The following is a 27,630-nucleotide window of genomic DNA, read 5'->3' on the forward strand; positions in this document are numbered from 1 at the left end:
GCGCTCGAACAAGAGTACAGTTGAGACTCACTGGATGGTACTGGCATGCACCTAGCTTAATGAGAATAATTTAGGAACTTCTTGAAGGGAAAATATAAAGAAATCATATCATGGAAACAGCATTTAATGGATACGGAGAGAATCATACATCACTTCCAGGGCTTGAGGGTTATTAGTTGCCTTTGGCTCTCCAGGACGGATGTATCACAGCAGTTATTTTCTTTACCTTGTTTCTATGAACAACGTTTTAACAGGTACTTTATATTTTCCTTTTGGTTGTCCATTAACCTATTGTTTTGCCATAGTTTTCAACACAGCAAATTACAGAACTAAAACTCACATCGGTGTGACGGAATGTAATGCTGGTATTTTTTTTTTCAAATTTAATATTTTCAAATTTTTCTCCTTTTTATCTTCTTAAAGTTGATAAAATCTCATTTTTGTATACATATAAATGAAAATACATCCCATCGTAACGTCAAAGTTTAGTATAGAGGGTGTCCTAAAAGTAATGGTGAAAAAAGAAACCTCAGATTCCGGGCTCCAAAACAAGAAAGAAAGTTTATATGACATATAGTCTAGAAATAGACAGGGCCGGAGCTAGACAGCTTCGAATATTTGGGAAAGGAACTTCACACCTGATAGGAGCTAGGAAGGGAGTTCAGAAAGGCATAAAGATAATATCGGCTTGACATGTTAATCGCATGTTACAGAACTGCGCCAGAAATTCTTACGTCATTTAGGGATTAACCGAATGTCTGTAAGGCAAGCGTTATGAAACGGTGCAGTAAAGATGGAAACCATACAGAAAAGCCATTGTTATTCATGGCACGATTGCACGTACATGTAGACTAGGAGTCAAAGCTAAGATCACTTAGTATGGTTTCATAAACATAAGAGGCAATGGAAAGTGGTTTGCCAGATAGAAACTTGCAGAGGGAGGGTAGAAATAAGAACAAGTATAACTAGTTGTGCCATGGAATGAAATAACAGGCAGAATCTACAACGATGTACTATATTTGTAACGTAATGTCTTACACAGAGTAGCACTACAAACTACTAGGTCATACGTGCTAACAATAAATCGCTAATCGTGACTTTCGAATGCATTCCATCATTTCCAGTGTGTTCCGTAACTTTCCACATGCATCTTTAATGCGGTTTTGTAAATCGACAAATTCCTTTCCCTAAGTGTGAAGTTCTTGTCCATTTACATTCGAAGCTGTCTAGTTCCGCCCAAGGGCTCCGATCCTGGGGGGTCGAGGGGGCCCGCGAACCCCGAAAGCTGATGTGGGCCCCATTATTGTATTTAAAAATATATAATATTTGGCATAATTTGAATGCAATTTGTCTTAAAATCCTCATATATGCCTTCTGCATCTGAATGGGCCCCCCCAAATTTACAGAGAAATCGGCGCCCTTGACTCCGCCCATGTCCACTTCCGGACTATATGTCATATAAGCTTTTTTCTTGTTTTGGTGCCAGGAATCTATGGTTTCATTTTTCGAGATTACTTTTAGGGTACCCTGTATAATATTCAGTTTACTCATATAAAGACAAAATATACACACCTTTGACAAAATACACACACACATACACACACATTCTCTCTTTCCAAGTCAATTACAAAATTACAAAAAAAAAAAAAAGTTATTTTGATTCAACATATTATATAACCTGGACCTGCAAAGGAAAATTGAGGCCACATGTATGTGTCTAGAAGATATAAGAAATAGTTTAATTGTGTTAATATACATACTCTGATTTATCTGGAACCTTAGGTAATTCCTGGAGTATTTTTTTCAGGTAATTTTTACCTAGTTTTATAACAGTTTCCATTAGATTTCCTTCTTCCACTTCAACCTAAAACGAAATAAACAATCACAATAAAGTTACTAGATGACGGAACAATACAAAGCTGTTGTTTTACACAATTATTCACTCGATCTCTATAAGCTATATAAAAGAAAAAGTTCTGATTGACTATCTGACTGATTATAGCGCAGGCCAAACCGCTTAAGCTACAAACTTGAAATTTCAACATGGCATAAGATTTGTGATGTAAAGTTTTATTAAAGATTTTTTGGAAATTTGACGGAAAAGAGGGGGGGGGAAGAGGAATGACAATTATTATATCAAATTGTTCATATTTTGCTATCTCTGAAGGTTAGAAACATGAAAATTGGAATGTGGGCTTCTCATTTAAAATAATAAACACGTATTTCAGTGTTGTTTCTTTATATTTGACCTCGAAAGAAAGAAAAGGGGCGAGAAGTAAGAAAGGTAGAAATTATAATTATCATAATATGTCCATATCTCGAAATACGGTAGGGTTAGAGACACGAAAATCAACATTTAGACTGATCGTTTAAAATAACTAAAACTGTATTTAAGCGTTTATATATATATATTCTATAGAATACGCGACAAAACGTACCACCGACAAAACGTACCACTTACCCTGAGGGCTGCTTGTGAAGGGTTTTCTAAAAACACTTTAAATAATGACAAGCGACAAAACGTACCACTTGCCTGGAGGGCTACTTGCGAAGAGTCTTCCAATCAGCCATCAAATAATGTCAGGCGACAAAACGTATCCCTTTTCGATCCCAGTCCCCGCCAAGTGAACTTTGTGGTGGACAAACACCGTGCTCGTGGGTTTTCTCGGGGTTCTCCCGTTTCCTCCCACTTTCTTCATTCCACCATTTCACTCATCTCTCATTATCACCGTCTCCTTTAGCCTAACCGGCATAACCGTGGGACGTAAAACTTAAAGATTTCATTTCATTTTTTTTCAAAACGTATCCCTTGATAGGACGGTATATAAGTATATATATATCGGCCAAAATAAGGTTAAAAGTTGAACAAATTGGTGGTGAGAAAAGTACCGATGCAAGACCAAGACTACGACTAAGGCTAAGACTAAGACTATGCTTGCAAGATTCTCGCAACACCAAGACCATACCTGCAAGATTCTCACCAGACCAAGACCAGCAAGAATCTTGCATATGCAATATTTGAATATTTGCTGATTTCCATCATCACATCCAGGCTTTGGACCAGAGACGGATAGGCATTATTAGAGGGGCGCGGGCGCTTTCTCCCACAAGGGCTACCAGCATCTCAATGTCACAAATCAATTGCACAGTTTTCTTTCTACAGTAAGTCAATGGTATTAACAATTGACAATTAAAACCTGATATTCTTTCATCAGTATATTATTCTGAATTGTTCAAAATATTATATGAAGTTCCAGGAGAACGTATACTATATTACAAAATTAGCAGATGTTTTAGTGTACTAGTTTTTGATGCTGCTGTATCTATCACTTTTGCATTCGAAATTTTTTTTTTAATAAATCTTTTTCAATAGACATCAAGAAAATGTTTTCAAATGTTTTTGAAACATGGTACTTGTTAGCCTATTTTAAATGTATTTCAGTTTATTTAGAATTTTGAAAAATTTCTTTCACGTGTTACCTGAGTTACGGCCAGAGTCAATAAAAATTTGTATGCTGAAAACCTGGATAATTATTACTGCACAAATTACAATTCTGCAAAATTAAAAAGCAACACATTGGACAATTTTGCAACACGTTTTGCATTCGCTTTCCTTGTAAACAAATGTATTTTCTCCTAATTCTGAATCACTTGCACCATCAGCACAGTCATTTTTCCTCTGTTGTGCTCGTCATCAAGACTGACTTTCAAGGATATCCACGTCCTTCAAAAGTCCAAGAGAATACATTTATAGTATCCTTGGAAACTTCTTAACTGAAGTTTTTCAGAAAATATGTAAGTTTATCGAAAGGCACGTCTGGAAGTTCTGTTACTTGGTTGAAGTGGATAGAGTCCAAATAATCCATAAAGTGCATGGCTTCTTGAATCTTGAAGAAATACTCAAAACTGCCATGTCCAATATTGTGTTGAATGCTTCGATGCAGTACCTGGATAGAAGCAGCTTCATCTTCATATTCACAGGAAAAATCTTTGTCCATCTCTGAAGGCGAATTGTCGATAGGTCAATAGAAAAAAGAAATCACGTTCTAAGTCTTCAAATTTGTTATTGGCCCATTCTGCAAAGCTTAATGCTGCATTCTTAACGGATTCAAAATCATCTCTCTACTCTTTCAGTTGGAACAAAGTAGTCTGCACCATCCGATAGGACTACACTAGCAGCACCCTCTATTTGGAGATAGTTTGACAGAGAAGTCGTCACTTGAAATATCTTAAGGAACATTTCTGCTGTCCGAGTTGTTTTGAACTTGAGAAGATCTTTTATATATCCTTTCGCTTTACACCTAGCTTTTGGTTTGATATTTTCTGTAGAAGCAATTTTCTTCATTGTTATGGTCAACTCTATATACAAAGCACTTTTTGGGTTCGAAAAATGACCAAACTTTTTCCGAAAAACAGTGTGTTTTCTACCATCTTGTTTCCGCAATAACTGTAAGACACCTTTGTTAACATTTGATCTTCCAAATGTACATTCGCTGATAAGACTGACGCATAAATATCGCACAGTCGTTCAGCAGAACAATGACACAGAACCACTGCAATTTTTTGCCAGATCACATATGACATGATTGAGTATATGAGCGTAACACCATACGTGTAACTGAGTTTCTTAGTAGTTAAGCGGTTAGCGTATGCGCCTTTGTTGTGGGAGACCTGGGTTCGATTCTCGGCGGGAGCTCATGTGCTTCGGATTTCCCGTAAATCAGTATGTCCCATCTCATATAGCCTTGTTGCTAAAAGAGCCGTTAAAATCAACTGAATCACACGTGTAACTGATCATAGGTGAATTGAAAAAATCCGAATATTGTCCTTGCATGTTACTTGAGCCATCGGTTGAATTTCAAATACACTTCTTAATATCAAGGTTCAACTTCTGCAGAATTTCCAGCAGTAAACCGCAAAGACACTGGCCTGTGGTAGATATGAATTTTACAATGACAACAATACTTTGTTTAACAACCATTTTAACAACATACCGTAAAACAACAAAGCACTGGCCTGAAACTACTATACCTTGAGTAGTGTCTAATAGAACAGAAAATATTGAAGCTTGAGAGACTTCTTTCGAAATATCTTCTCTGATAAGTGTGCTGATAGCATTGAAAACATAATTCACAATGTTTAGTTATGCGACCACTATCCTGCTTACTTCCTCGTATATGACTCTTCTCGGTGACCTTATCTAAATTACTTTTAAGCGGAAGATCAAATTTGCTTAAGAAAGGAATAATATCCAAAAAGTTTCCATGATCTATTGCTGTGTCTTTCAGTTTATAGGCTGCTACACTTCCTCTGTAAATGAGCCCTCTTTTACCAATCGAGTTTCTGCACTTTGACAACTCGATACATTACCTGTCTGTTCTTCTCAACCTTATACTGCCGTTGTTTTACCTGTTCATGAGGAAGTAGTTTCTTAACATGAGGTAGTACGTTTTGTCGCGGATTAAATATCCGAAATGTTTTAATTAGTCCATGACAGGTTGTAATTTATATAAGTGGTACGTTTTGTCGTGGAATAAATATCAGAAATGCTTTAATTAATCCATGACAGGTTGTCATTTATGACAGGTCGTCAAAAGTGGTACGTTTTGTCGCGAAAATTCAAGTGGTGCGTTTTGTCGCTGGTACGTTTTGTCGGGACACCATATATATATATTCCCCTACGAAGGAAGAAAAAGACGGGAAGAGAAAAAAGTGAGTATTGTAACTGTTAAAATAAGATGGCTATATCTCGAAATTCCTTAAGGTTAGAGGAATGAAAGTTCATATTTAGGCTTTTAGGCTAATTTAAAATAATCAAAGGCGTGTTTCAACGCTTTTATATATGTCTCTTAGAAGGAAAGAAAAAAAGGTGAGGTTTCTAATTTTAAAATAACATCGCCGTATCTCGAAATCCCTATGGAGTAGAGAAATGCTAATTAAAGACGTCCTTGAGCATTTTTTTTGAATGGTTCCGTTACAAGGGGAAAAAAGGAAAGTGAAAAAGGATGGGAGTTGCAATTGTTATTATAAGATGAACATGTCTCAAAATACCTTAAGATTAGAGATGTTTTAGGGTTATGAGTAATGTGAGGATTAAACTAGGAACCTCACGCGCCAGAAGTGAGCATTCTACCACTCAGTCACCATGACCCCAAACATATAAACATAATTCGACTTGTTCATATTTGAAGCTTCTACCGGTGCAGCTGAATTAACATAAGTTATATGTAGCTTACATTGTGCCATTTATTTCAAGAAACTTCACAGACCCAAGATACAGAACTATAACAAAAAGTGTTTATGGCCCTGTTAAATCGTAATCTGTACTAGTTGTCTTTCTGCCTCTTTAGTAGCACATTCAGTCACGTTGATAGTTTCCCAGAAGATGTGAAAGATCATAATATCGTTCATAGCACTTTGAAATTTCAAATCGTTCCGAAGATATAAAAACATGGGTAGATTTTGCTATACTGCTTAAAATGACATTTGTAGTCGCAACATTGCAGTATAGAATTGAGAAAAGAAAAAAATGAAATCTTATTAATGAAAATGAAATGAAATCTTTAAGTTTTACGTACCACGGTTATGCCGGTTAGACTAAAGGAGACGGTGATGATGAGAGATGAATGAAATGGTGGAATGAAGAAAGTGGGAGGAAACGAGAGAACCCCGATAAAACCCACGCACACGGTGTTTGTCCACCACAAAGTTCACTTGGCGGAAGCAGGGTTTGAACCCCCAAGCACCAGAGGTGAACGCTCTACCACTGAGCCCACAATCTTATTAAAGAGTTTAACGACCCATGATTATGTCTGCTAGTCTAACGGAGACAATGATCAACGCAAGTGAATCAATTGGTGGGAAAAGAAAGTGTCCCAAGAAAACCGGTGCCCACCACAAATTTACTTGGCCAGGGACCCCACGCACGAGCTCTACCACTGACCACCGTGAACCCTTTAGAATTGAGAACGTTTTAGTGTATATCAATAATGTTCTATATCAATAAATTATCAATAATGTTCTCGGGTGCTGAGACTGGGAACTGAATCTACATCAGTCTCAAGCACTACTCTGGTAACATTAATTCACAGAGTATATAGACTATTTAAAATATAGTCGGAGGGGGGGGGGGATACAAACCCCAGTGTATACTGATAGGATTAATTAGTTTGTGTAGTGTTGCGATACAGAGAAAACAGTATTTTATTATTTCAGTTCAGTAAAGATTAGAAAGATAATATTATCATCCTTTAAAAAAAAAAGTTTCAAGATAATATGTCTTATACGCTAACAAATCCCGTAGTTCTCAATCTCAAAAATACATAACACAGAAGGAGTAGACCTACCCAGTAATAGAAGGCGTCTAGTTTCTTGGTATCAAGAATCCATTCAGGATAAGCAATAAATTCCTTAACGGCATCTGCTTTCTCCATTGTAACTGTTTTCGTATTTTCGTCCATCCATGTTAATTCTTTAACACTCTCCTTAAAGGATTCTCTGATGTCTTGAACCATTGCATTCATCTAAGAAGTAAATATTTTTAAGGTTAGTTTAGATAGCATGCTACAAATCAGGACATCGGAGAAGAAAAATTATATTCCAAAATTGAAGTGTAAGACGTCAACTGATACTGTGCAGCTCGGGAGAAGAAAAAAGTAGTGATTCTCATGGAAAAATTGAAATCAAAATTATATAATGCATATATCTTTAATAAATGTACAAGAAAATAAAATATGAATATTCTAAATGATTTGATTGCAAAAATCAAAGTAATTCTCTGCGGGATAAAGAATAATAATAATAAAAAAATACTCCATTAATATGGTGGTAAAAACTGGCAGATCACAAAGGACGAAATAGTGGACCGCTGTCGTCTGCTGGTGGCGGATCTCCAATGAAATTACACTTATGCTGCCAGCGATGTAGAAGAGACTACGTAGATTGTATATTCCAAAAGCAAATTATCTTAAAATGGGTGGAACATAATAAAAAAAAAAACACGAAACATTAACATTAATGTCAATGGAAAATCAAAGAAAATTAAATAATTCCTCCAGTTATCTCAAAAACCAAAAGAGGGACATTGCTAAAAATCAGCATAAAATAGAACAGCATAGATATACATGTTATGTAGATTCTACATAAAAATGTCTTGAAATGGATGGGATATAGTCAAAAAATCACGAAACATAAACATTAAACTCAATGGAAAATCAGTGAAAAAAATGAAGTTGTCTACATATCTCAAACACTATATGGACAAAATAGTTGGACAAAAACTATATGGCTAATTGACAGCTTATTGCAAAGGCATAATGAAGAGCTTAGAAACGGTGTATAACACGTAAGGTGAAAATGGATAGAACATTGTCAAAAGTCAAGTTATTTGAGTAAAATCTATAATAATGATGAGTGGCGTATTTAAGGGGGTGACAATTGGGCTCACCCCTCGAAATAAATTTGTTATATGGGAGACTTCATTAAAATTTGTCGGCACCAAAAAAGGAAAATATAAGTGCTTATTCACGTGTGTGCAAATGCATAGTCCCCCCGAAACAAAATCCTAAATACGCCACTGATAATGATAAAGTATATGCATCTTCTAATTACCCAGGACGCCTCACGCGGAGGTTACGTGCTTGAAATATCTCACATTTTGTTTTGGAATCTCTAGACTCGATTTAGCACCCAACATGACTTTTGACCTGATAACGTGCCACAGTCTGGTCCTTATGGCAAACTGGATAAGCCCTTTCTTATCACAAAATGCAAGATCTTTACCAGAAAATGCATATTTCAGACGTTGTTCATTTTTTTTTTTTTTTTTTTATGATTTCTGAAATTTCATTTAAGTAGTGTCCCTGTACATTATCAAAACATATCTTCGCACCTATCATTCCACAGCTCTTTAAAGAAACTATTTGTAAAACTATGTCCACAGTCTATTATGACTAGTGACTTAAATATTTGTCCCTATGGTGCTGGCGTATTGACTGCCAAAGTATGTTAATTGACTAAAATCCTTCAGTTACATTTCTGACTCTATACATATATTATTACAATAGAAGACCTCTGCTTCAATGTTACCAAAGAGATAGTTTGTTGTTACTTAAGACTGTGCAGCAATAAATAAATAAATAAATAAATAAAAATAACGTGAGTACTCACTTGTTTTCTATATTCTTCACTGAAATGTTCTTTTACATAGTAATGACTTAAAGCCATTCCCATTTCACCGTTACTACCCAGGGCACATACTTTCCACCTGTATAATACACAAATATAAGCTGTCAGACAACGTTCAAACTAAAAAATATAGATAGATAGATAGATAGATTGGTATAGATATACACGTTTATGTAATAAAATTAGCCTATTTGCATAGTAATCCTAAATGTTAATTAGTGTAAAGTTAGCTTAATTTATTGGCAAGGTTAAGCTATTTTGGGTCAGACTAGGATTGCTTTAGCTTCGTTAGTTACTGTTCCGTAAGTTTTAGCAGTGCTTAATTTCTCGTAGTTAGATTAGCTGAGCTTAATTTAGGCAATGTTAACTTAAAATAGGTTGTGTTATATTTTATTGTGATCTAATTTTGTCTTCTTTCACATGCTGAATAGTGCTTGGGTAGTGAATACGGTAATAAATTATGTTAAAATATAGTATATTATTTCATGCTGATAAAACATCATTATTACCCTGACACTTTTAGCCAGCATTTTTCGTAGGAAGGCCCATTGGGTTGAACATATCGAAGGAACTATCGTCTCCATACCGCCATAGAAGGAAAGTGAGGAGTAACAAGAAGAAGAAGAGCCTTCGTTTATTGTGATTTTAAAATAGCATAAGAAACCACATATGTATCAATTTGTTCGATGCTCTTCTGCCATTTTTCCGGCAATACCAGAGTTCTGTCACTATAGAACTTGGGTAGTATTCGGCTATTAAAAAAAAAAAAAAAAAAAAAAAAAAAAAAAAAAGATATGTGATTTCCCAAGGCCCTATTTTGGACTAATACTGTAAGTGAACACCATTCAAGGAGTTCTGCAGAGACCAAAACAAATGATAGTCTGACGGTGCTAGAATTCAGGATATATGATGTATGCATTAAAGCCACCCAGTCAAGCGGGTTGTTAAAGATAGATGCGGTGTGGCGTTGTCAACTTGGTTTCTGTTGACCAGTTTCGCTGTTTCTCTTGCGCTAATTGCCAACAGTACAGGTCCAAATCTATTTTTGAGTCCAGCAGTAGCAGCTCGTGATGCACGATGTCCTTCCAGTACCATTAAACTCATAATATAACCTTCCTGGGCCTTCAGTTTGGGTTTGGCACAGTCTGTGGAGCTTCTCCTCGCATTGATCACAACTTTTTCACACATGTTGTCGTAGATTATCTACTTTCCATGACTCGTGATCAAAAGCTTGAGCAATAGCTAAAGTTCGTCATGTTTCAGAAGAGATAGAAGATAGACTGAGTAAATGTTTTTGAATCAGGTCGTGTGACTCCCAAACATAGAGTTTCTCTTCGTAGCCAGCTTTCTCCAAATAATTTAACACTGCTCGTTGATGGATATTTTAGCCATCATAAATTTGGTGATGTCATGATTCCAAGAATATCATCCACTTTTTCAGTGATTGGTCGTCCAGTTTGAGGAGCATGTTGAACATCAAAATTTCTAGAACACATGCGACTGAACTGTCTTTTAGCAGCTGCTTCTGATAACGTATTTTGCCCATAAATAGTATACATTTCTTAACAGTCCTGCTCAGCATTTTCGCCTTTATTGAGATAAAATTGTAAAATGTATCGCAGTTTTGCGGAAAGTTTACATTTTGTTATAAGAATTACAACACTTTTTGCATATTTACTAGGTTTAAATGCTAGGTGGCAAATGACCTTAAGCGTGAGCGGCTGCAACTCATATACCCTGAGACTTGGAAAAGTAACACCATATCATGCCTAAAATTAAGATTAGGATGTTGATTTCTGGGCTTTCAGCATGGCCATGTTAACCCGTCACGTATGAGGGATGACGTACCTGGGCTATCATACTATCCGAGGAAAGGGAAGGGGAGAAAGGAGTGGAGAGGGAAGGAAGCGGCCTGGGACTTGCATTTGCCTGGTGTGAATTAGGAAAACACAGGAAAACCTCACTCAGGATGGCTGGACTGAAAAAGCTTTTACACATTTTCGACCGAGTGTCCCCACCGGGAAACGAACCCGGGACCGCTCGCACCAAAGGCGAAAGTGTTAGCGACTACGCCACGCGGGGTCTCATTCATACCTAAAAGTGCAATAATTTTAGACAACGTGATATTGTTCTTTACTATATTTCAACTGAAATCGATGCATGCAAAATTTAAAGAACGTCGAGTGAATAATTTCACAATATGTCTTTAATTTTTACAGTTCATTAGAAATGACGGCCAATATTTATTTATTTATTTATTTAGAAAAACAACACAACAGGCTTAATGCCTAATTATAGTGTCGTATAATACATACATAGACATATATACATTTACCCGTACAATTAATCAATTCACTTCGAGTGTCAGGTACTCGGTAATAATCCTGTTTCTAAATACATATTCTGACATACTGAATATATCTAATACATCAGTTTTACGACTTAATTCATTGTAGGAGTCACACATTCTCCACAGCGGAGATTTACTGAGAATATTTGTTCGTGCCCTTTCACAGAAAAATATACCAGTATTCCCTGGTCTTGTTCTGCCTGTTGGAACGATTAGACGTATTTTAGTGAGTAGCTTTTATTATTTAATACTTTATATATATATATATATATAAAAGTAAATCAAACATCTTTCGTCGATTCGTCAACATTAGGAAATTCAAACTCCTTACTAAGTCCACGTAGGGAATCTGTGTGGGATAGAAAGCTGTTTTCTTGTACGTAAGCATTTTTAGAAATTTAAATTGTATGTTTTCTATTGCTTGTAAGTATTTATTTACATTCGGTGTCCAAATAACGCACGCATATTCTAATCGGGACCTTACTTACAAATTATAAAGTTTAATGAATGTTGACTCGTTTCTAAACTCTTTACCCATTCTATAGACAAAACCCAGGTTTCTGAATGCAGCGTTAGAGATTGCATCGATATGATGAGAGAAGGTCAATTTTGAATCAAAAATTACTCCTAAATCTTTAACTGAATTTGGTTTACACAGAGATATACCATTAATTATATACGGATAATTGATGCGAGTTTCTTTCCTTGAGAACGATGAAGACTTGCATTTAGAGATATTCAATGAAAGTTTGTTTCTGTCACACCATTGCCCAACACCCTGTAAATCCTGCTCGAGTTGTGTGCAGTCATCTATTGTGATTATTTTAGAATATAATTTGAGATCATCGGCAAACAACAGAAAGTGAGAGTTTTTAACATAGATTGAAATATCATTAATTACAAGAATAAATAATAGCGGACCTAAATGGGATCCTTGAGGAACGCCTGATATTGTGGTAAATTTCATGGTAATATATCCCTTGTAAGAGACAGCTTGCTCTCGATTGCACAAGAGAAGTACTCTATTGCTCGTTTAGAAAAATTGAAAGATACCAATTTCTGTAATAGCACGTCATGGTCAACTCTGTCGAAAGCCTTACTGAAATCTGTATAAATGACGTCCACTTGACCGCCTTTGTCCAGTTCTCTTGCTATGTAATTCGTTACTATTGCTAGATTGGTTGTTGTGGATTTATTCCTTAAAAATCCGTGTTGATGTTCAGATATGACAGGCTTTACATGGTTTAAAATTCTGTTGTATAATATGGTTTCAAGAACTTTGCCAAAGGGAGATAGGATGGCTACGGGTCTGAAGTTCTCTATCTCATTCCTATTTCCAGATTTAGGAATAGGGCAAATGAGACCTTTCCATTTATTCGGAAATATATTGGTTTTAATGGACATATTAAAGATAATATGGAGTGGATGCTTGAATATATCTAAACAGCCCTTCACCACATATGGTGGAATGCCATCTATACTACAAGATGTTTTAAATTTCAGCGCTTTAATAGCCTGCTAAATCTCACCTAATTCTACTTCTTTTATATGAAAAGTGTCTAATATACTACGTTCCGAATTATCTGTTATTAGATAATCCGTGTCGTTTCAAATCAGTAGTCTATAAAGCAAAAGGAAAAGGTAACATACCTTGGATTTTGTTGTTTTGTTCCAAGTAAAGCTTTCTTTAATTCAAACCCGAGATCTCGGTATCTTTTCAAAGTTAAACCTGCCAGTGAGTCCACTACACGATACCAAAAATACAATCCTGGAACAAAAGTGATAAGATTATTAACTGGGTAAACTCATGCTGCATAAGAACAAGTTAGTATCATAATTCATAGAACTTTACATGCTTTTTTTAATTTATTGTTTAAAGTGATATGCACGTGTATTTCGTGTGCTTCGAAATAGTTTAGAACTAATTATAAAAGTAAATGCATACAGTGCAATATAAATGTTAATATACAATGAAGTGTCACAAAGGTCGTGCAACCACCCAGGAGGAGACAAACTATGAATTCCCTCGAACATAGATACAATACCTTGTTCCTTCTAAGTTAATAATACAAAATACTGATTCGTTGGAATATTTTCTTTATATATATATATATATATATATATATATATATATATATATATATATATATATATATATATATACAGTGGCGGATCGAGGATATGATCAAGGGAGAGGCTAAACCATTGTTTGCCGCTTTATCCAGTGTAAAACAGGATCGAAGTCCATTTTATCCAGTGTATACCTGAGGGTTAAGCGGGGCTATAGCCCCTATAGCCCCCCTTGTATCCGCCCTTGTAGATATATATATATATATATATATATATATATATATATATATATATATATATATATATATATATAATCATTCAAAGTTCAACGATTGCCTAACTTGAGCCACTGCAAGTTGCCAAATCTCTTCATCTCTAGAGGATATACATTTATGAGGAGATGGAGAGAGTTTATGGAAATGAAATACTATCCTATGATATAATATCCAAGTGGAAACGAGAATTTCAAACCGCACACATGACCACTTCGGATGCCCCTGGAAGTGAGAGATCATCTTTCACAGATGATGTCGTCATGACGGAGAATAATGAAGATTGCCAGGAAGAGAGGAGAACAGCCAATAAAAGTATTTTGGTTGAAATAGGTATTAGTTATGGATCTACAGGGATGTAATTCATAACTAGTTGTCTTCAGAAGGTGTCAGTACAGTGTATACTACAGCTACTCACCCCTTTCCAGAAGAATTCGAGAGGGAGCGTCAAAGGAAAATGTTGGATCACTGGGAGGTTAATGAATAGGACTTTATCGGTTAACTAATCATAATGGATGAACATAGAATATTTTTTTTTTTGATCCAGAAACAGAGAAAATAAATAAGCAGTAGAAACATCACTTCTTCCCAACCCTAAAAGGGCAAAAGATGCAAAAGACTTGCCAATATGATGCTATTCTTGTCTGGATTGTGAGCAGATCATCATGACTGACTACATTCTACATGGTCAACTATTACTGTAATTTGTATTCTCATCTCCTAACTCCATTACGAGTGGAATTTGAAGGGTCGAGAAATCCTTTCTTCCGAGATATCTACCCAAGAGGTGCTGCTGTTGGCATACGATGTACTAACTCACTCAACTAATACAACTATAGCGAAGGCAGTTCAGCTAGAATATGAAATCTTGTCTCACTCTCCATATTCACCTCAAACCTAGAACCAAGCGATGTTTTCCTTTCTCTAGAAGTGAAGCTTTCAGTCAAAGGACGTCATTCTGACACCGGGAATGACGTCATTTTTGAAGTAGAAATGTGGTTTCAAGGCCAAAGGGTAGATTTCCAAGAATGACTTACGCAAGGTGAAGGGACGCTGGAAAAAACTGAGACGCCATATTGGTTTCAAAGATAAGAAGTTGTTTTCTTTCAGATCATTGCATGAACATTCTAATACCTACTCGTATATGTAGAAATTTAGTACATACGAGATAACCTATTTCCAATGCAGATATTTTCTTCCCTTCCGTTGTGCGAGAACATTGTGGTGTTTTTTTTTTTTATATATATATATCTAAACAGGAAAACTAGCATATTAAACCATGTGGGAAATATCGAAAAAAAAAGAAAAAATATTACAATCTTCAGCACGTATATTTACTGAATGTATCTCTAGCAGATTAGGTTAGATTACGACTGCGAACTAGAGTAACATGATGCCTTTATTTAGGTACAAATATAGAAAGTTTTGTAGGATAGGTTCCAACTCTTCTATTTACCTTCTATTCAGGTCTGAAGTAGTACAAATCAACCATTCATGGATACAACATTAATTGCCATACAAGAACAGTAATATACTGTTAGGAATGGTTTTATGGAATCGATTCTGCGTCTCAAGAATAGATTTCATTTACTTTCTTATCCGTCTACTAAAACATGACTTTTACGAGGAACAACAAAATGTGACATAAATTATTCATACGTAAGTGTTTATAAGGAATGAAATATAGTAATACCCAGGGTCGGTATCCAAGTAGCAAGGTTGGTAATGTCCAAACAACGAACTCTAATATGAAAGTAAAAGGACAAAAACGCCATTAGTATTACGAACAGGAGCTATCAATTTTCTTCTTTAAATATAAATATAATGGGGTTACATTGTATCAAAGGGAGGACAATGTAGATGGGAGGACAATATTAAGTTGGATCTCGTAGAGATTGGAATACAAAGTAGAAACAGGATCCAGTTAGCTAAGGATAGAAGTCAGTGGAGAGCTTTTGTGAATGCGGCATTGAACCTCCGGGTTCCATAGGCCATAGAGTTAGTTAGTTGTTGCGCACTGCAATGGGTATCAAAACTGCAAACATCTTCATACACGTGTAAGCAGTAGCGTATTTAAGGGGATGGCTATCGGGCTTAAGCCCCCTTCCCCCCGAAATAAATTTGTTATAGACCTATGCAAAATTTCATTATAATTTGTCTGCACCCAAAAGGAAAAATATAAGTGCTTATTCATGTGTGGTGCATAGCCCCCCTCCCGAAACAAAATCCTAAATACGCCACTGCGTGTAAGTAATTGAAAGTTCTGAGATTTATTTACTTATTTACCAGTATTTTTTCAAACTTTAGTTCAACGTCCCATGATTATGCTCCAAAGAGAGAGACGGTGATGATTATGATGATAACGAATGAAATGGCAGAATGAAAAGTGAGAGGAAACGGGAGAACCCCGAAAAAAACATTCATACGATGTTTATCCACCACAAAAACACTTGAGATATACGTAACTGCGAATAGACCTAAGTTGGCTATTAGGTAAGTATGGTTTTGTTATTCTTATCGTAGTGTAATAGTATACATACCTATTGTCATGACTAGTTCGTTTTCAAGTATTGAAATGTATTATACGAGTAATGTTTATTTGTGTTTCCTTTTAAACTGTATATTGCTCTACAGTCAAGCCTGTATCCAAGGGGATTTAGGGGTCAGGCCCTCCTAAATGTTTACCGCTCCCCTAAAATTTTCACATTAGGCTTGCAAATGAACTATAATATGGAGTTGAACTATAATATGATTGGATTGCCCCCCTCCCCCAACTTCTACCGGGTTTTCACTAAATTTTTGGGCTCTGGCCTGTTTACTGTTCTTCATAATTTACATGAATGTTATTCCACATGCCTAGTAATAGGTTTACTTACGATAATTTAAATATGAATATCTAAGATATATTCAGTAAATGTACTAAATGTACACTCATGTCCAAAATTACTGTCGCATGTCTATAATATGTTGTTGTAGGAATATAATTTGATAACGAATTCGCCCGGTATTTCTTATAATGCTAGTAATGTGTATAATCGGCAAAGACATGTGGAAAATTTCATGTCAAAAGAACAGGAAATAAGAACAATAAAACAAAAATAAAACTTTCTTGTCCATTAAGCAACATTTTGTTTTACCCGTTCTAATTTTCGTATTTATAATTCTTTTCCTATGAAATTTACCATAAATATGCATTTCCCGAGTACACACATAGTATCAGTATTAAAAGTATCCTGTAAAATCATTATCAAATTATATTCTTACAAGAAGACATTTACAGATACTCTACAATCATTTTGGACATGAGTGTACATATATTCAATATGAGTGTAAAGAAATTAAGTTAAATATTAAAACTTACCAATTGTTTGAGGTTCGGTAGCATTAAGTACTTTGGATAAATTTTGAAAATAGTTCAAGTCCTCCACAATAACTTCAAGATCAGCAAAATTCAACGTAACATTGGTGTTTTCAAACAACAAACTTAGGTATTCCGTCCAGTTTATCTGCAAAGAAAATTTTAAAAATAAAAAAAAATAAATTAAATATACTACATGAGTTGAAGCCCTTGGTTTCAGTTTGTAGTATACAATTTTTTATCATAGATGGAAATAGACAAATAGAATATAATTTACTTTACAGAAAACTTCGAGAAATTAGTTCATAAGTACTTTATTACTATGAAGTACGTATTGATAACAGTGAAAGTTATATTGATAATTATTTTATGTTTTCTCGGTTTTATATTTTGATGAAAACATAGTGTGATGGCATTTCTCGGAGACAAATTTTTATGTTTATATAAACAAGGGAGTTGATACAGATGGTATCAGTGAGTTAGCATCCATTTCAAGAACTGGATATATGGAAAACTGAGTATACAAGATGCAATAATTTCCATCTCCCTTTGGTCAAATTGAGCCTAAGAAGATTTTAAGACGCAATAAATTGTTTTCCTCATAATGAATCTGGCAGTGGAACAAACAAAATTTTTCTGATATAATAACCTTTTACTTTGTATATGATTCTCCGTTACTTTCACAACTCGGAAAATTAAAGAAAAAGAGCAGAAAAATACAATTTTACGTGGCGTAGTAGTTAGAAACATTAGGAAACAAGCTTCTCCGTGCTTTTAAAACAAGGACTTGTAGAACGCTTGTGTCGTTGGCTAACAGCTCGACACATCACGTCGCTATGCATCTCATTAGCTTCTGACGTTGTTAGGAAGTGGGCAAAAGTTTCAGTTTCATACCAGGATTTAACACATGTGTGTGATGAGAGGGAGAAGAATTCCTCGAAAATCGAGCCGAGACGAGACGAGAATTCTTCATCGTGTTAAGTCATGTTAGGCAAACTTCCTTCTCGTAAGCTCTATCTTTAACCTACAGGAGAAGCTCTCTAATGTAACTAGTCACAAAGTCACGTGCCTTCTCTATTAATAAAGAAAAATGTTTTTTTAAAAAAAAAAACAATTACTGATATTTATTTCTGTACCTAATGAGGAAAAACCGAACCAAATTTTAGCTTTTCAATATGAAGTCAGTAATCCAGATTGACGTCCACGAGAGATTTACCAACATCACGTAAGTCGATGTTGCCCCCCGTTCACGTGTTTTGGCTTGGTTCTTATTTGCATTGACCTGCCTCACAGAACAGTCGTTTAAAACGCCTACCCTTGTGTATAATGTAATCACACTTTTACCGTGACTAAATAACTTCGTTTCATACTTAACTCTATGCAACAATCGGGAGAGAACGAAATACAGGGAAGCTTCTAAGCTGAGTTCTGATTATGCGTTGCACTGGATGCACAGAGACAAGATGGGATAAATCACTGCTAATCACAGGGAAAAGACTGACTCGTATTATTTCAATTGTGAGATGACTCCTTAGTAGATTTTTGAAGCATTGTGCGTACTCAATCAGGCTCATATGCAGGATAAGAGAAAAGTTCCTTACCACCCCTTATAAAATGAAATACAGTGCTGATGGATGGAATAGGGAGACGTTAGGCTGAGAGGGAAAAATACGTATAAAAATGCGTTTTCAGTTAAACATTTGCTGCAGGATTTTACATATGGTTTTACGTTAAGTCCAAGAACTACAGGATTTACGCACATAACCTACATTTTAACGTACGCCACAAACTTTTTTCTTTTTTCAGCATGGATAAGTAATAGGCAAGCATCATATGGAATGAGCAAGTACCTAATGCTCTCTTAAAATATTTTGTTACTCATCATTACAGTGAATAATAACCAAATTGAAGATAACACTAACTTTTACCCTTTTTTTGATTATTAGAAAATATTAAATTCCAGATTATGTGCTCTATTTGCATTAAACTATTGTAACTTCATACGATTTTGTTAATTCAACATAATTACATAAAATTGAAACAAAGATTTTTCTTCTCCTCTTCTGTCGTTCCAATCTCCCACAAATGCATTTGATTTTATTAAAAAAAAATTTTACAAATTATCAAAACTATAGGTTCGGATTGTTACATAACTTTGGTGCTGTTGTGCGGAATTTCTTGGATCAACATTTCGACGAATGGATTGATTGTAGTCTAAAGGCTAGAGGAAAGGAATTTTGGGAATTGTATATCTTGGGGGAAGGGGGATATAAGCAAGGTGTGGGCTGAACTGAAACTTGCGCAAGTAACACCATTGGTAACTATGTATAAGAGGATTATTCCGGTACTACCTAGGTGGATGTAGGCAATACACTTTATCTCCTTTATCTTGCTTACTTTTATTTGGTCATCATCCATTATCGAGATACGTATGTTGTATCTCTCATTTGTTGTTTTAAATCAAGAAATAACTGGTGCAGACATTTTTCTTAACTGATTCTGCGGATGTGAACCTATAATTCGAATAAAGTTCTTCTTGTGAACATCTGATAATTTTATTTAGCAATCCTAGCTAAACCTGCGCTCTCTACACAGCGCATCGTTCACATATGAGCATGAATCTCTTTGTTATTTCTCACAACATCTGTACATGTCCCTTTACAGAGTCACAAGTGAAGGACGTCTTAATAAATATGGACAAGAGGTATCATAAAGGGGAATTTCTTCAATTATTTTTTCAGTATCTCGCACCGTTTACAAGATTTGAGCCTACTTCTGGTTGGAGTTTCTAATTCATGTATGATCAATGTTTTATTTCTTCTTACATGCAGTATGTAATAAGCAAACACATTACATACAATGTCAGTGATGTATGGTGTTCATTGAGCAAAACACTCCAAGCAATAAAGATACATCTTAGACTGGAGAAATGGATATCCTTCGTTTTTTTTATTATCATTTAGCCATTAAACAAACGCCGGAGAGATATACCAACCCCGTATACAAATGTGTGGTGTTGGGATGTATAACTCATAGGATATGATGTTGTACTTAAAATTTCAATACTTCCAGTGTACCCCTAAAAATATAATTAAAAAATAACAGCCATTTTTAAAATATTTAATTAGAACTGAACAATCTACATAAAATTTGCAATCGATCAGTAGAAACAGCATCTTTCTAGAGCTTGTGGTTTCCAAGATATCATTGTCAAAAGCCACAAGCATATAAATGTCCACAAACATATAAACGTCCACCAATACATAAACTCTTCTTGACCATAAACATATAAACCTAGTCATATGGTAATGTTGGGTCAAGTTCTCTCTGGCCAATGTTGCCAGGTTGTGGGAAAATTCCCATAGACGAGAGAAAAATAAGAAACAAAGGACTTGTGGGAGAAAGGGAAAAAATAAGAAAGAGTGTAAAGACCGTGGGAAATTTAGAAGCGAGAAATATAATTTTTAAAATCATAAAGAACAGGTAACAAGAAACGAAATAGTAATATTTGCTTATTTTGGGAAAGCTGTGAATCTCTGAAGTTCTTTAATGAATGCTCATAAGCAAATGAATATACAAGTCATTCACGGCACAGAACTCATAGTAACTGATTTTAACAAGGCATATTTTCGTGGTATATCTGAAATGCAAAGATGCTGACTAATTTATAAAACAAAATAAAATGATCCAGAGTATCAAAAGCTTTTTAAAAATCTAGATATACTGCATCAACTGAATTACCATTATTAAAAGAACTAAATATATGCATTTTTCTTTTTCGTTTCTAGTTCTTCATCCACTGTACGTTGTAAATGTCACTATTCATACACTAGACAATAATTCATTAATATAGTTATATAGACTTACTATTATTTCATTATTAAATGTATATTACCGGAAATCTTACGTATTCGTTACAGTAATAAGTAATATCTTAAGAATGGCGTACATTGATATAATTATTGGAATGATTACCATGTGTTTAATCTGTATAATGACAAGAACGATTTCTTGAAAATATATATATATATATGAATTGTACAGGTGACAGGTGGGCCCCTGGACAATTAATTGCCAGTCAAGCCACTCTGTAGTTACGCCTATGGACGAGATACAATTTTAGTGATGATATACGAGCCGACGGGATAGAGCTTTTCTAAGAGAAACAAGATAATTTCCGAGACGAGACATCGGTTTCATAACATGTTTTCGAGACGAGACGCTAGCGATATTTGTCTTGTAGGCAAACCTACTTCAGTTGTTCACTTCCTTTCCATTTTTTGAGAAAACATATTTCATAGGTAGCACTAAACATTGCTTGTGGCTATTCATATATTAGTATCTGAAAAAAGTCTTATTTGGTGTAAAAGTTTCCTTTTCTCTACGTATGTATGTAGTAGACAAATGTAAACTGGCCTTTTCGTTAAAATAGCAATCACTGTTAAGATGTCGTGACGTATTATTAAACTAGAAATTATATTGGAAAGCATTAAACCATAATGTAAATATTTAGTTTTTTTTTTTCTACTTTTCTGCACAATTTCATAGCACAAAATGCTGAGGTGGTACATCTAAATGTTTGCTTTGGCCGATTTCTTTGCACTCCCATCCTTCTTATTGTTAACTGTAATTAATTCTTCTATCAATTACCTAAGCAAGATTGTATCTGAAATTGGTTTAAATATTTTTTTAAACAAAATGGCCCTTGGAACATTTTTGTGTATGGTTGAATCTCTCAAAGCAAAGTTAAAACCAAGAATACTTTAAGTAGTAATGAATATGTATTATTTGAAATTACTTTCGAGAAGATCATTTAAAGAACAGTCAAACACTTACATTAAATAGACAATATTTGCATAAATCATACCTTGCTATAATCACTAAAGGATCCATTATTGACATTAGTTATATTCGAGAGTCCTTCCATTGTGACTTTATGATAATTGGCGTCTACATCTCTTCTTTCTTCTTCTGGAGTCATGATCTGTGAAGAAAATGTTAGTTTTTTTTAAAAAAAAAATAAGAATTACAGGCAGAAGAATGATTTTAGAAGTTTCGCATGAGAAGATGATTTCATGTTAAAAAAAAAAATCCGTTTCATCTGTATCTTTCAAGTAACTTTACAAGTGGTAATTAATTAAATCAAGAGCTTGAGATATCACTATCTTCTCACCCAACTTGACAAATATGAATTTAGCGATAGCAGATGTTCTCTTTTAACCATGTCCTCTTTTTCAACATCTGAAAGGTTTGAGGGAGTTTTCAGGGAAATCGGGAAATGTCCTCCTCTTAGGGGTACACACAATTGTTTCAGTTTCAAGATCTGTAATAAAGTATATATTATTACAGTGTTTAATTTATAGGGAAAAGCACCTCACCCAGCGATAAGAATGTGCATAGGGTCCCGGGCTTGGTTTCCGGTGGTAAACATTGAAATTTGAAAGCACTGCAGTGGTTAGGATTCCATCTTAAACTGTCAGCTGGGCTTACGTTCTAAGTATATAAAATATATTTATAATTTTATTCATCACAATGTCTTCTATTGATTGATATAAGTATCAACTTTGGATGTTATTTTACTTAAAGAGAAATTAAAATTTATGGGTATTTGAATCTTTGGGTATTTGAATTTCATTAACCATACTATCGTCTTGCTAACGTTATAATGAATAATTTTATAGGGATATACTGCAGTATCGATTTAATGTTAATAGGTGCTGTGATTTTTCGTACAGCGTCAATTTTTCGGTTTACATTTCTTAAAAACTATGCATCAGGTTTTACACTCACTTCATCTGATTTTGTCGAGTTTAATCGTATCTATCGATTGGTATATGTATAATTTTTGAATTTTTAATAATATTATAGAATCGCATGTTAAATTTGAAGTTGTGGACACAAAAGCACAAGTACGGAGCGGTTTAGTTTAGAAAAAATAAATATGTTAATCATTTCCGCAAATTTAAGATAAATGACAGTAACAAGGAATTAGGGTTAGAACCCATTTGACCACTGCGGTGACAAGTGGGTAAATTTGCTATCACTTTACATCAGAATATAATAAATTGCTACTGAGACTGAACCAAAATCACACAAATAATCATTTGCGTGTCACTAACTCTAATGGTATTTCCAGGACGAAGTGTAGGACTGCGTTTCCTCCCGCATTCTCATTTTCAGAATCATTTACTTTAGTCAATTATCCGTCTACTTTAACCGAAACATCATAAGTGTGTGACGTTAAATTAAATACTCGTATTTCATCTCGTTTTATTGATTGATTTTGACGACGAGAGATCTCGTGTCAAGAAATTTAAAAGCATTTGTCAAAATAGATTATATATATACAACTACAGTGAAACCTACCTTTGTTGGCTACCATCGGTTCCATTGAAAAGTGGCAAACTTAGGCAAGTGGTGAACTTAGAGAAAATAAGTGTGAATGGTGTATTTTTAGAATAGGATTTCTACTAGTACTTGATTGTAAAATTTTCGGCACATTTGCATATTCTAATTTTGTAGTTCTTGTATAGTAGAGGCTCACCGTCTACCTATTAACGAGCTACAAGTGTTTCCCTCGGAGTAAAAGAAATTTTCAGAATATCTTCAGAGAATTTATATCTCAAAACATCTTCTACCTTTCGACAAGCCGTAAGGTGCCAATAGCTGAGAATTGAGATGTTTGTTCTATCTTGAGAATTTTCCGAAATTACTAAAGTTGCCCACCGATGAAAGGAGTCTAGATAGCTAAAGGTTTTACCGAAACAAACAGAATAAACAAATACGTACAACCATTTCCTGAATTAATTTACGTGCTTATTCTTATTCACATCTTCCTTTACCACCCTTTTATCAGGGTAGTGTTCTGACCATTGAACTCCAAGAACAAATCGTGTGAACCCACGCTTCTTTGTCTCCAGTTACAAATACAGAATATGTGCCTCTCATATGGGAATAAGAAAGAGTTAAGAAATGATAACAAAACGTTATTTTGAGTAGCCAAGATACGCAGGTAAACTTATCATTATCATCATTGGGTAAACATTGCTTCAATACGGCCAACTTCCAAGATAGACAGGTGACCAACTTACAGAGTAATAAGTAACGGATGTCTTACAGGAAAATGCAGGTTCAAGACGAACTAGGCCAAGATGAGCAGGTGACCAACTTAGAGACGTGGCCAAGTTGACATGTTTTACTGTATAAATAAAATATATGCTAATGTTCATATAATAGAAAATACTTTCCACAATAATAATTTCAATTAAGTAATAGTTCTAATATTAAATGATCCTTTACCTATATATATATATATATATATATATATATATATATATATATATATATATATATATATATATATATATATATAAACTTACCTCTGCTAATTTTTTCTCAAAATCAATTATAATACTTGTTAAGTTGTCTGCCTGTTGTATGAAATCTCTTTGGATTGTCTCGTCCCGTGATAATCCACTTGAAATATGATTTGAGATATTGGATTGGTTTCTATTTATTTCGTCTAATTTTTCCAGCGTCAAAGCAATCATATCACGAACATATTTTCGATAGGATTCCACAGTATCGTTGTACTTTTCCTCCACAAAATAACGTCTAGTGAGACCAAGGCCAGCTCGGTCAAACTGAAAAATGGTTCAATATAATAATCACATGTTAAATCGTTTATAATAATATTTTTTAGAAATAGTTTTCTATAGTTTTAGTATATCGTAAGTCTAACCTTTGTACAAATTAATTGTAAAAAATAGTGACTTGAATTGTTAACCATTATTAAACTTATCTCAAGCTTGTATTTCATATTGCTGAGCTCTTTTTTTAAAAGCAAAACACACCCGTACCATACACAGACACTCAATGAACATCATATATGTTGAAAATTTCCAAATATGAATATACATTGCAACTATATGTTCCAAACATGAACATGTAGGTCATCGTCCTCTCTATTGCAAATATTTGATCTTTGTAGTTTAACGTTGCTTTTCAACGTCGAGATTGTGTATACCGTAAGATGTACACGTAGTTTAACGGGAATCTGAAACACTTGCATTTTTACCGGTTGTCCAAACTCAGATTTTCACCCCAAAACCGATTTTTTTTTTTTTTGGAAATGATAGTATATTTTATATATACTTTTTTTATATAATAGTTACTATACACTTATATGAAAAAAAATAAAGACAGAAGATTCATGACTGAAGCTGAAGAGAAATTGAAAATATTGGAAGGGATATTTAGAAAAAAAATCTCTGTTAGTGACAAGTAATTACAGGAGCAGAAAAATAAAAAAGAGAAAGTACGAGAAAGCAAGACAAAACTTGATACTCATCTAAGTTTCACAAAGACCTGAAACGGGGAAAAGCTCCGGATAGTGAAAATTAAATAAAAACATATATGAAGAAGGGAAAGTGCCTTTGACTTCCAACATACTAATTCAGAAATCAGTAAGTGCTGATAAATGCAAGAATCATACAACGATAGGCTTACAGACGTAATTCAAGTACTTGAGATCAATACTGTAGAAAAATGCAGGAATATAAGAAATGGTAAATAGGAGAATTAGGAGCTCTTGAACAACATGGACACAAGCAGCAAGAGAATTGTGTGACCGTAGGGTACCAATATATCTTAAAAGAAAAGTTTACAAAACGTAGTAGCGAGACCTGTAATATTATACGGATCAAAATGTTAGACGATGAAGGAGAGAGAGAGGAAGAAAAGTTGCATGTTGCGGAGATGAAGATGCTAGGGTGGATGTGTGGAGTGACGCGGAAGGATAGGATTAAGAATGAAGTGATCCGGAGAAGGAGTAAAAGTGAGATCAGTGATAGTTAAACTGCAAGAAAGTACACTGAGATGGTTTGGGCATGTAAGAAGAACTTTGAAATGCGTAGCTCACCGAATGGATGCTCTGAAAGTATATAGGAAACGAGCTCGAGGCCGGCCTCGTTGCGAAGAAGAAGTGGGAAGGTTGGGTTAAGAAGGATATGGAGCAGTGTGGTGTCACAGCGCATTTGACACTAGATAGAAATAGGTGGACAGCGATCCGAAAAGCTGGCCTTAGCTAACTGGAGAAAAAGTCTAAAAGAAGAAGTAAAACAAGTTTACACAAATCTTGAGAAAAATCATCTATCTAGGTATCGGAGACCTACAAGTACTACCAAAGAACGTTTGATTTTACAACGATAAACTGGTTCTTTTTATAATTAAACTTGAGTCACATTAAAATAACACACACTCCGTTCCTTATTTCACTCCATTTATTTATATTATATTATCTGGTTGCTCCTGACAACCTGTTATCCAAAACCTTATTATTTAAACATTTGAATATCTCATCTGTTATATATTAATATTATCGATAATCATATTATTTTTAAAACATTTCTTTCTCTTCTTCTGATAGTGAAAATCAGTAGTGTGCCTAGTACATATTTAGAATAACTTATGGCTCAAGATTAAAAATATACAATGTACAGTTGTATATTATGGCTCCCGATGGACTTTTCTTTTTATTCGTTAACTCCATAAAAAGAAAAAGAATTCTGGACCGTTTACATATATACATGTTAATCATTCGAGTTCTCGAATGCATCTCGTATGCTTAAAAATTACAATTCATATAATTATACATATATATATATATATATATATATATATATATATATATATATATATATATATATATTTAATTCTATAACAATATTATTATCATATTTATTTTAAACTTTATCATCATCTTCATTTATTTATACATTTGAACGACGATAAGGCACATTCGAAATTTGATTTACAAGTTATTTAAGTCCTTTTTCGGGTCCATTTGCAAGTTATTTAAGTTCTTTTTCGGGTCCATAAAAATGCTTGTTACAATTCAATAATTATCTACTTAGGCATTATGAAGAAGGTTTTAAGAAAGATGTATGTGATATTTATATAGTTGTTCTTTGAACACCAAAATGACCAAATATAAGATATAGTTAAACAAAATATAGATTAAGATCATAACATGAATAATATGATTGATATTGCATTTTGGCAATCTTAAGAAAAACACATAAATAGTATGAAACACAAATATTAAGTAATACACATAACATTAATGCATATGTTGACATAAATTGAGAAACTGCGATCATAGACATGAACTCGATTAAGGTACGAATAACAAACGAAATCATAATGATATTTCAAGTGAAATAAAGCAAAATCAATTAAGTATGGTCCCTCAGACGCCGCAACTCCAATCTAAGTTACATGTCCAACAAGTTCATTCACGTCACATTGAAAGTTACATATCGGAATGCGGTTTTCAGCTTTCTTTATTTCTATAGTTCTTAGTTTCTTACGTTGAGAATTTTCGTCATCTATGG

General features: G+C 34.4%; 1 protein-coding gene across 1 annotated transcript in view; it reads right to left on the minus strand.

Moving 5' to 3' along the window:
- LOC145668652 (neprilysin-like) overlaps nt 1-27,630 on the minus strand; it is a 150,885-nt gene that overhangs the window by 41,255 nt on the left and 82,000 nt on the right. Inside the window, exons 8-14 of the mRNA XM_081736710.1 lie at nt 24,616-24,879; nt 22,104-22,220; nt 17,240-17,384; nt 13,187-13,304; nt 9,169-9,265; nt 7,347-7,523; nt 1,761-1,864 (exon numbers count right to left, since the gene is read on the minus strand). Of these exons, the coding sequence (XP_081592836.1) occupies nt 1,761-1,864; nt 7,347-7,523; nt 9,169-9,265; nt 13,187-13,304; nt 17,240-17,384; nt 22,104-22,220; nt 24,616-24,879 (1,022 nt within the window). The remainder of the gene's footprint in view (nt 1-1,760; nt 1,865-7,346; nt 7,524-9,168; nt 9,266-13,186; nt 13,305-17,239; nt 17,385-22,103; nt 22,221-24,615; nt 24,880-27,630) is intronic.

This window comes from Thermobia domestica, chromosome 13 (genome assembly GCF_964235325.1).
Source record: "Thermobia domestica chromosome 13, izTheDome1.hap1.1, whole genome shotgun sequence".
NCBI classification, from domain to species: domain Eukaryota; kingdom Metazoa; phylum Arthropoda; class Insecta; order Zygentoma; family Lepismatidae; genus Thermobia; species Thermobia domestica.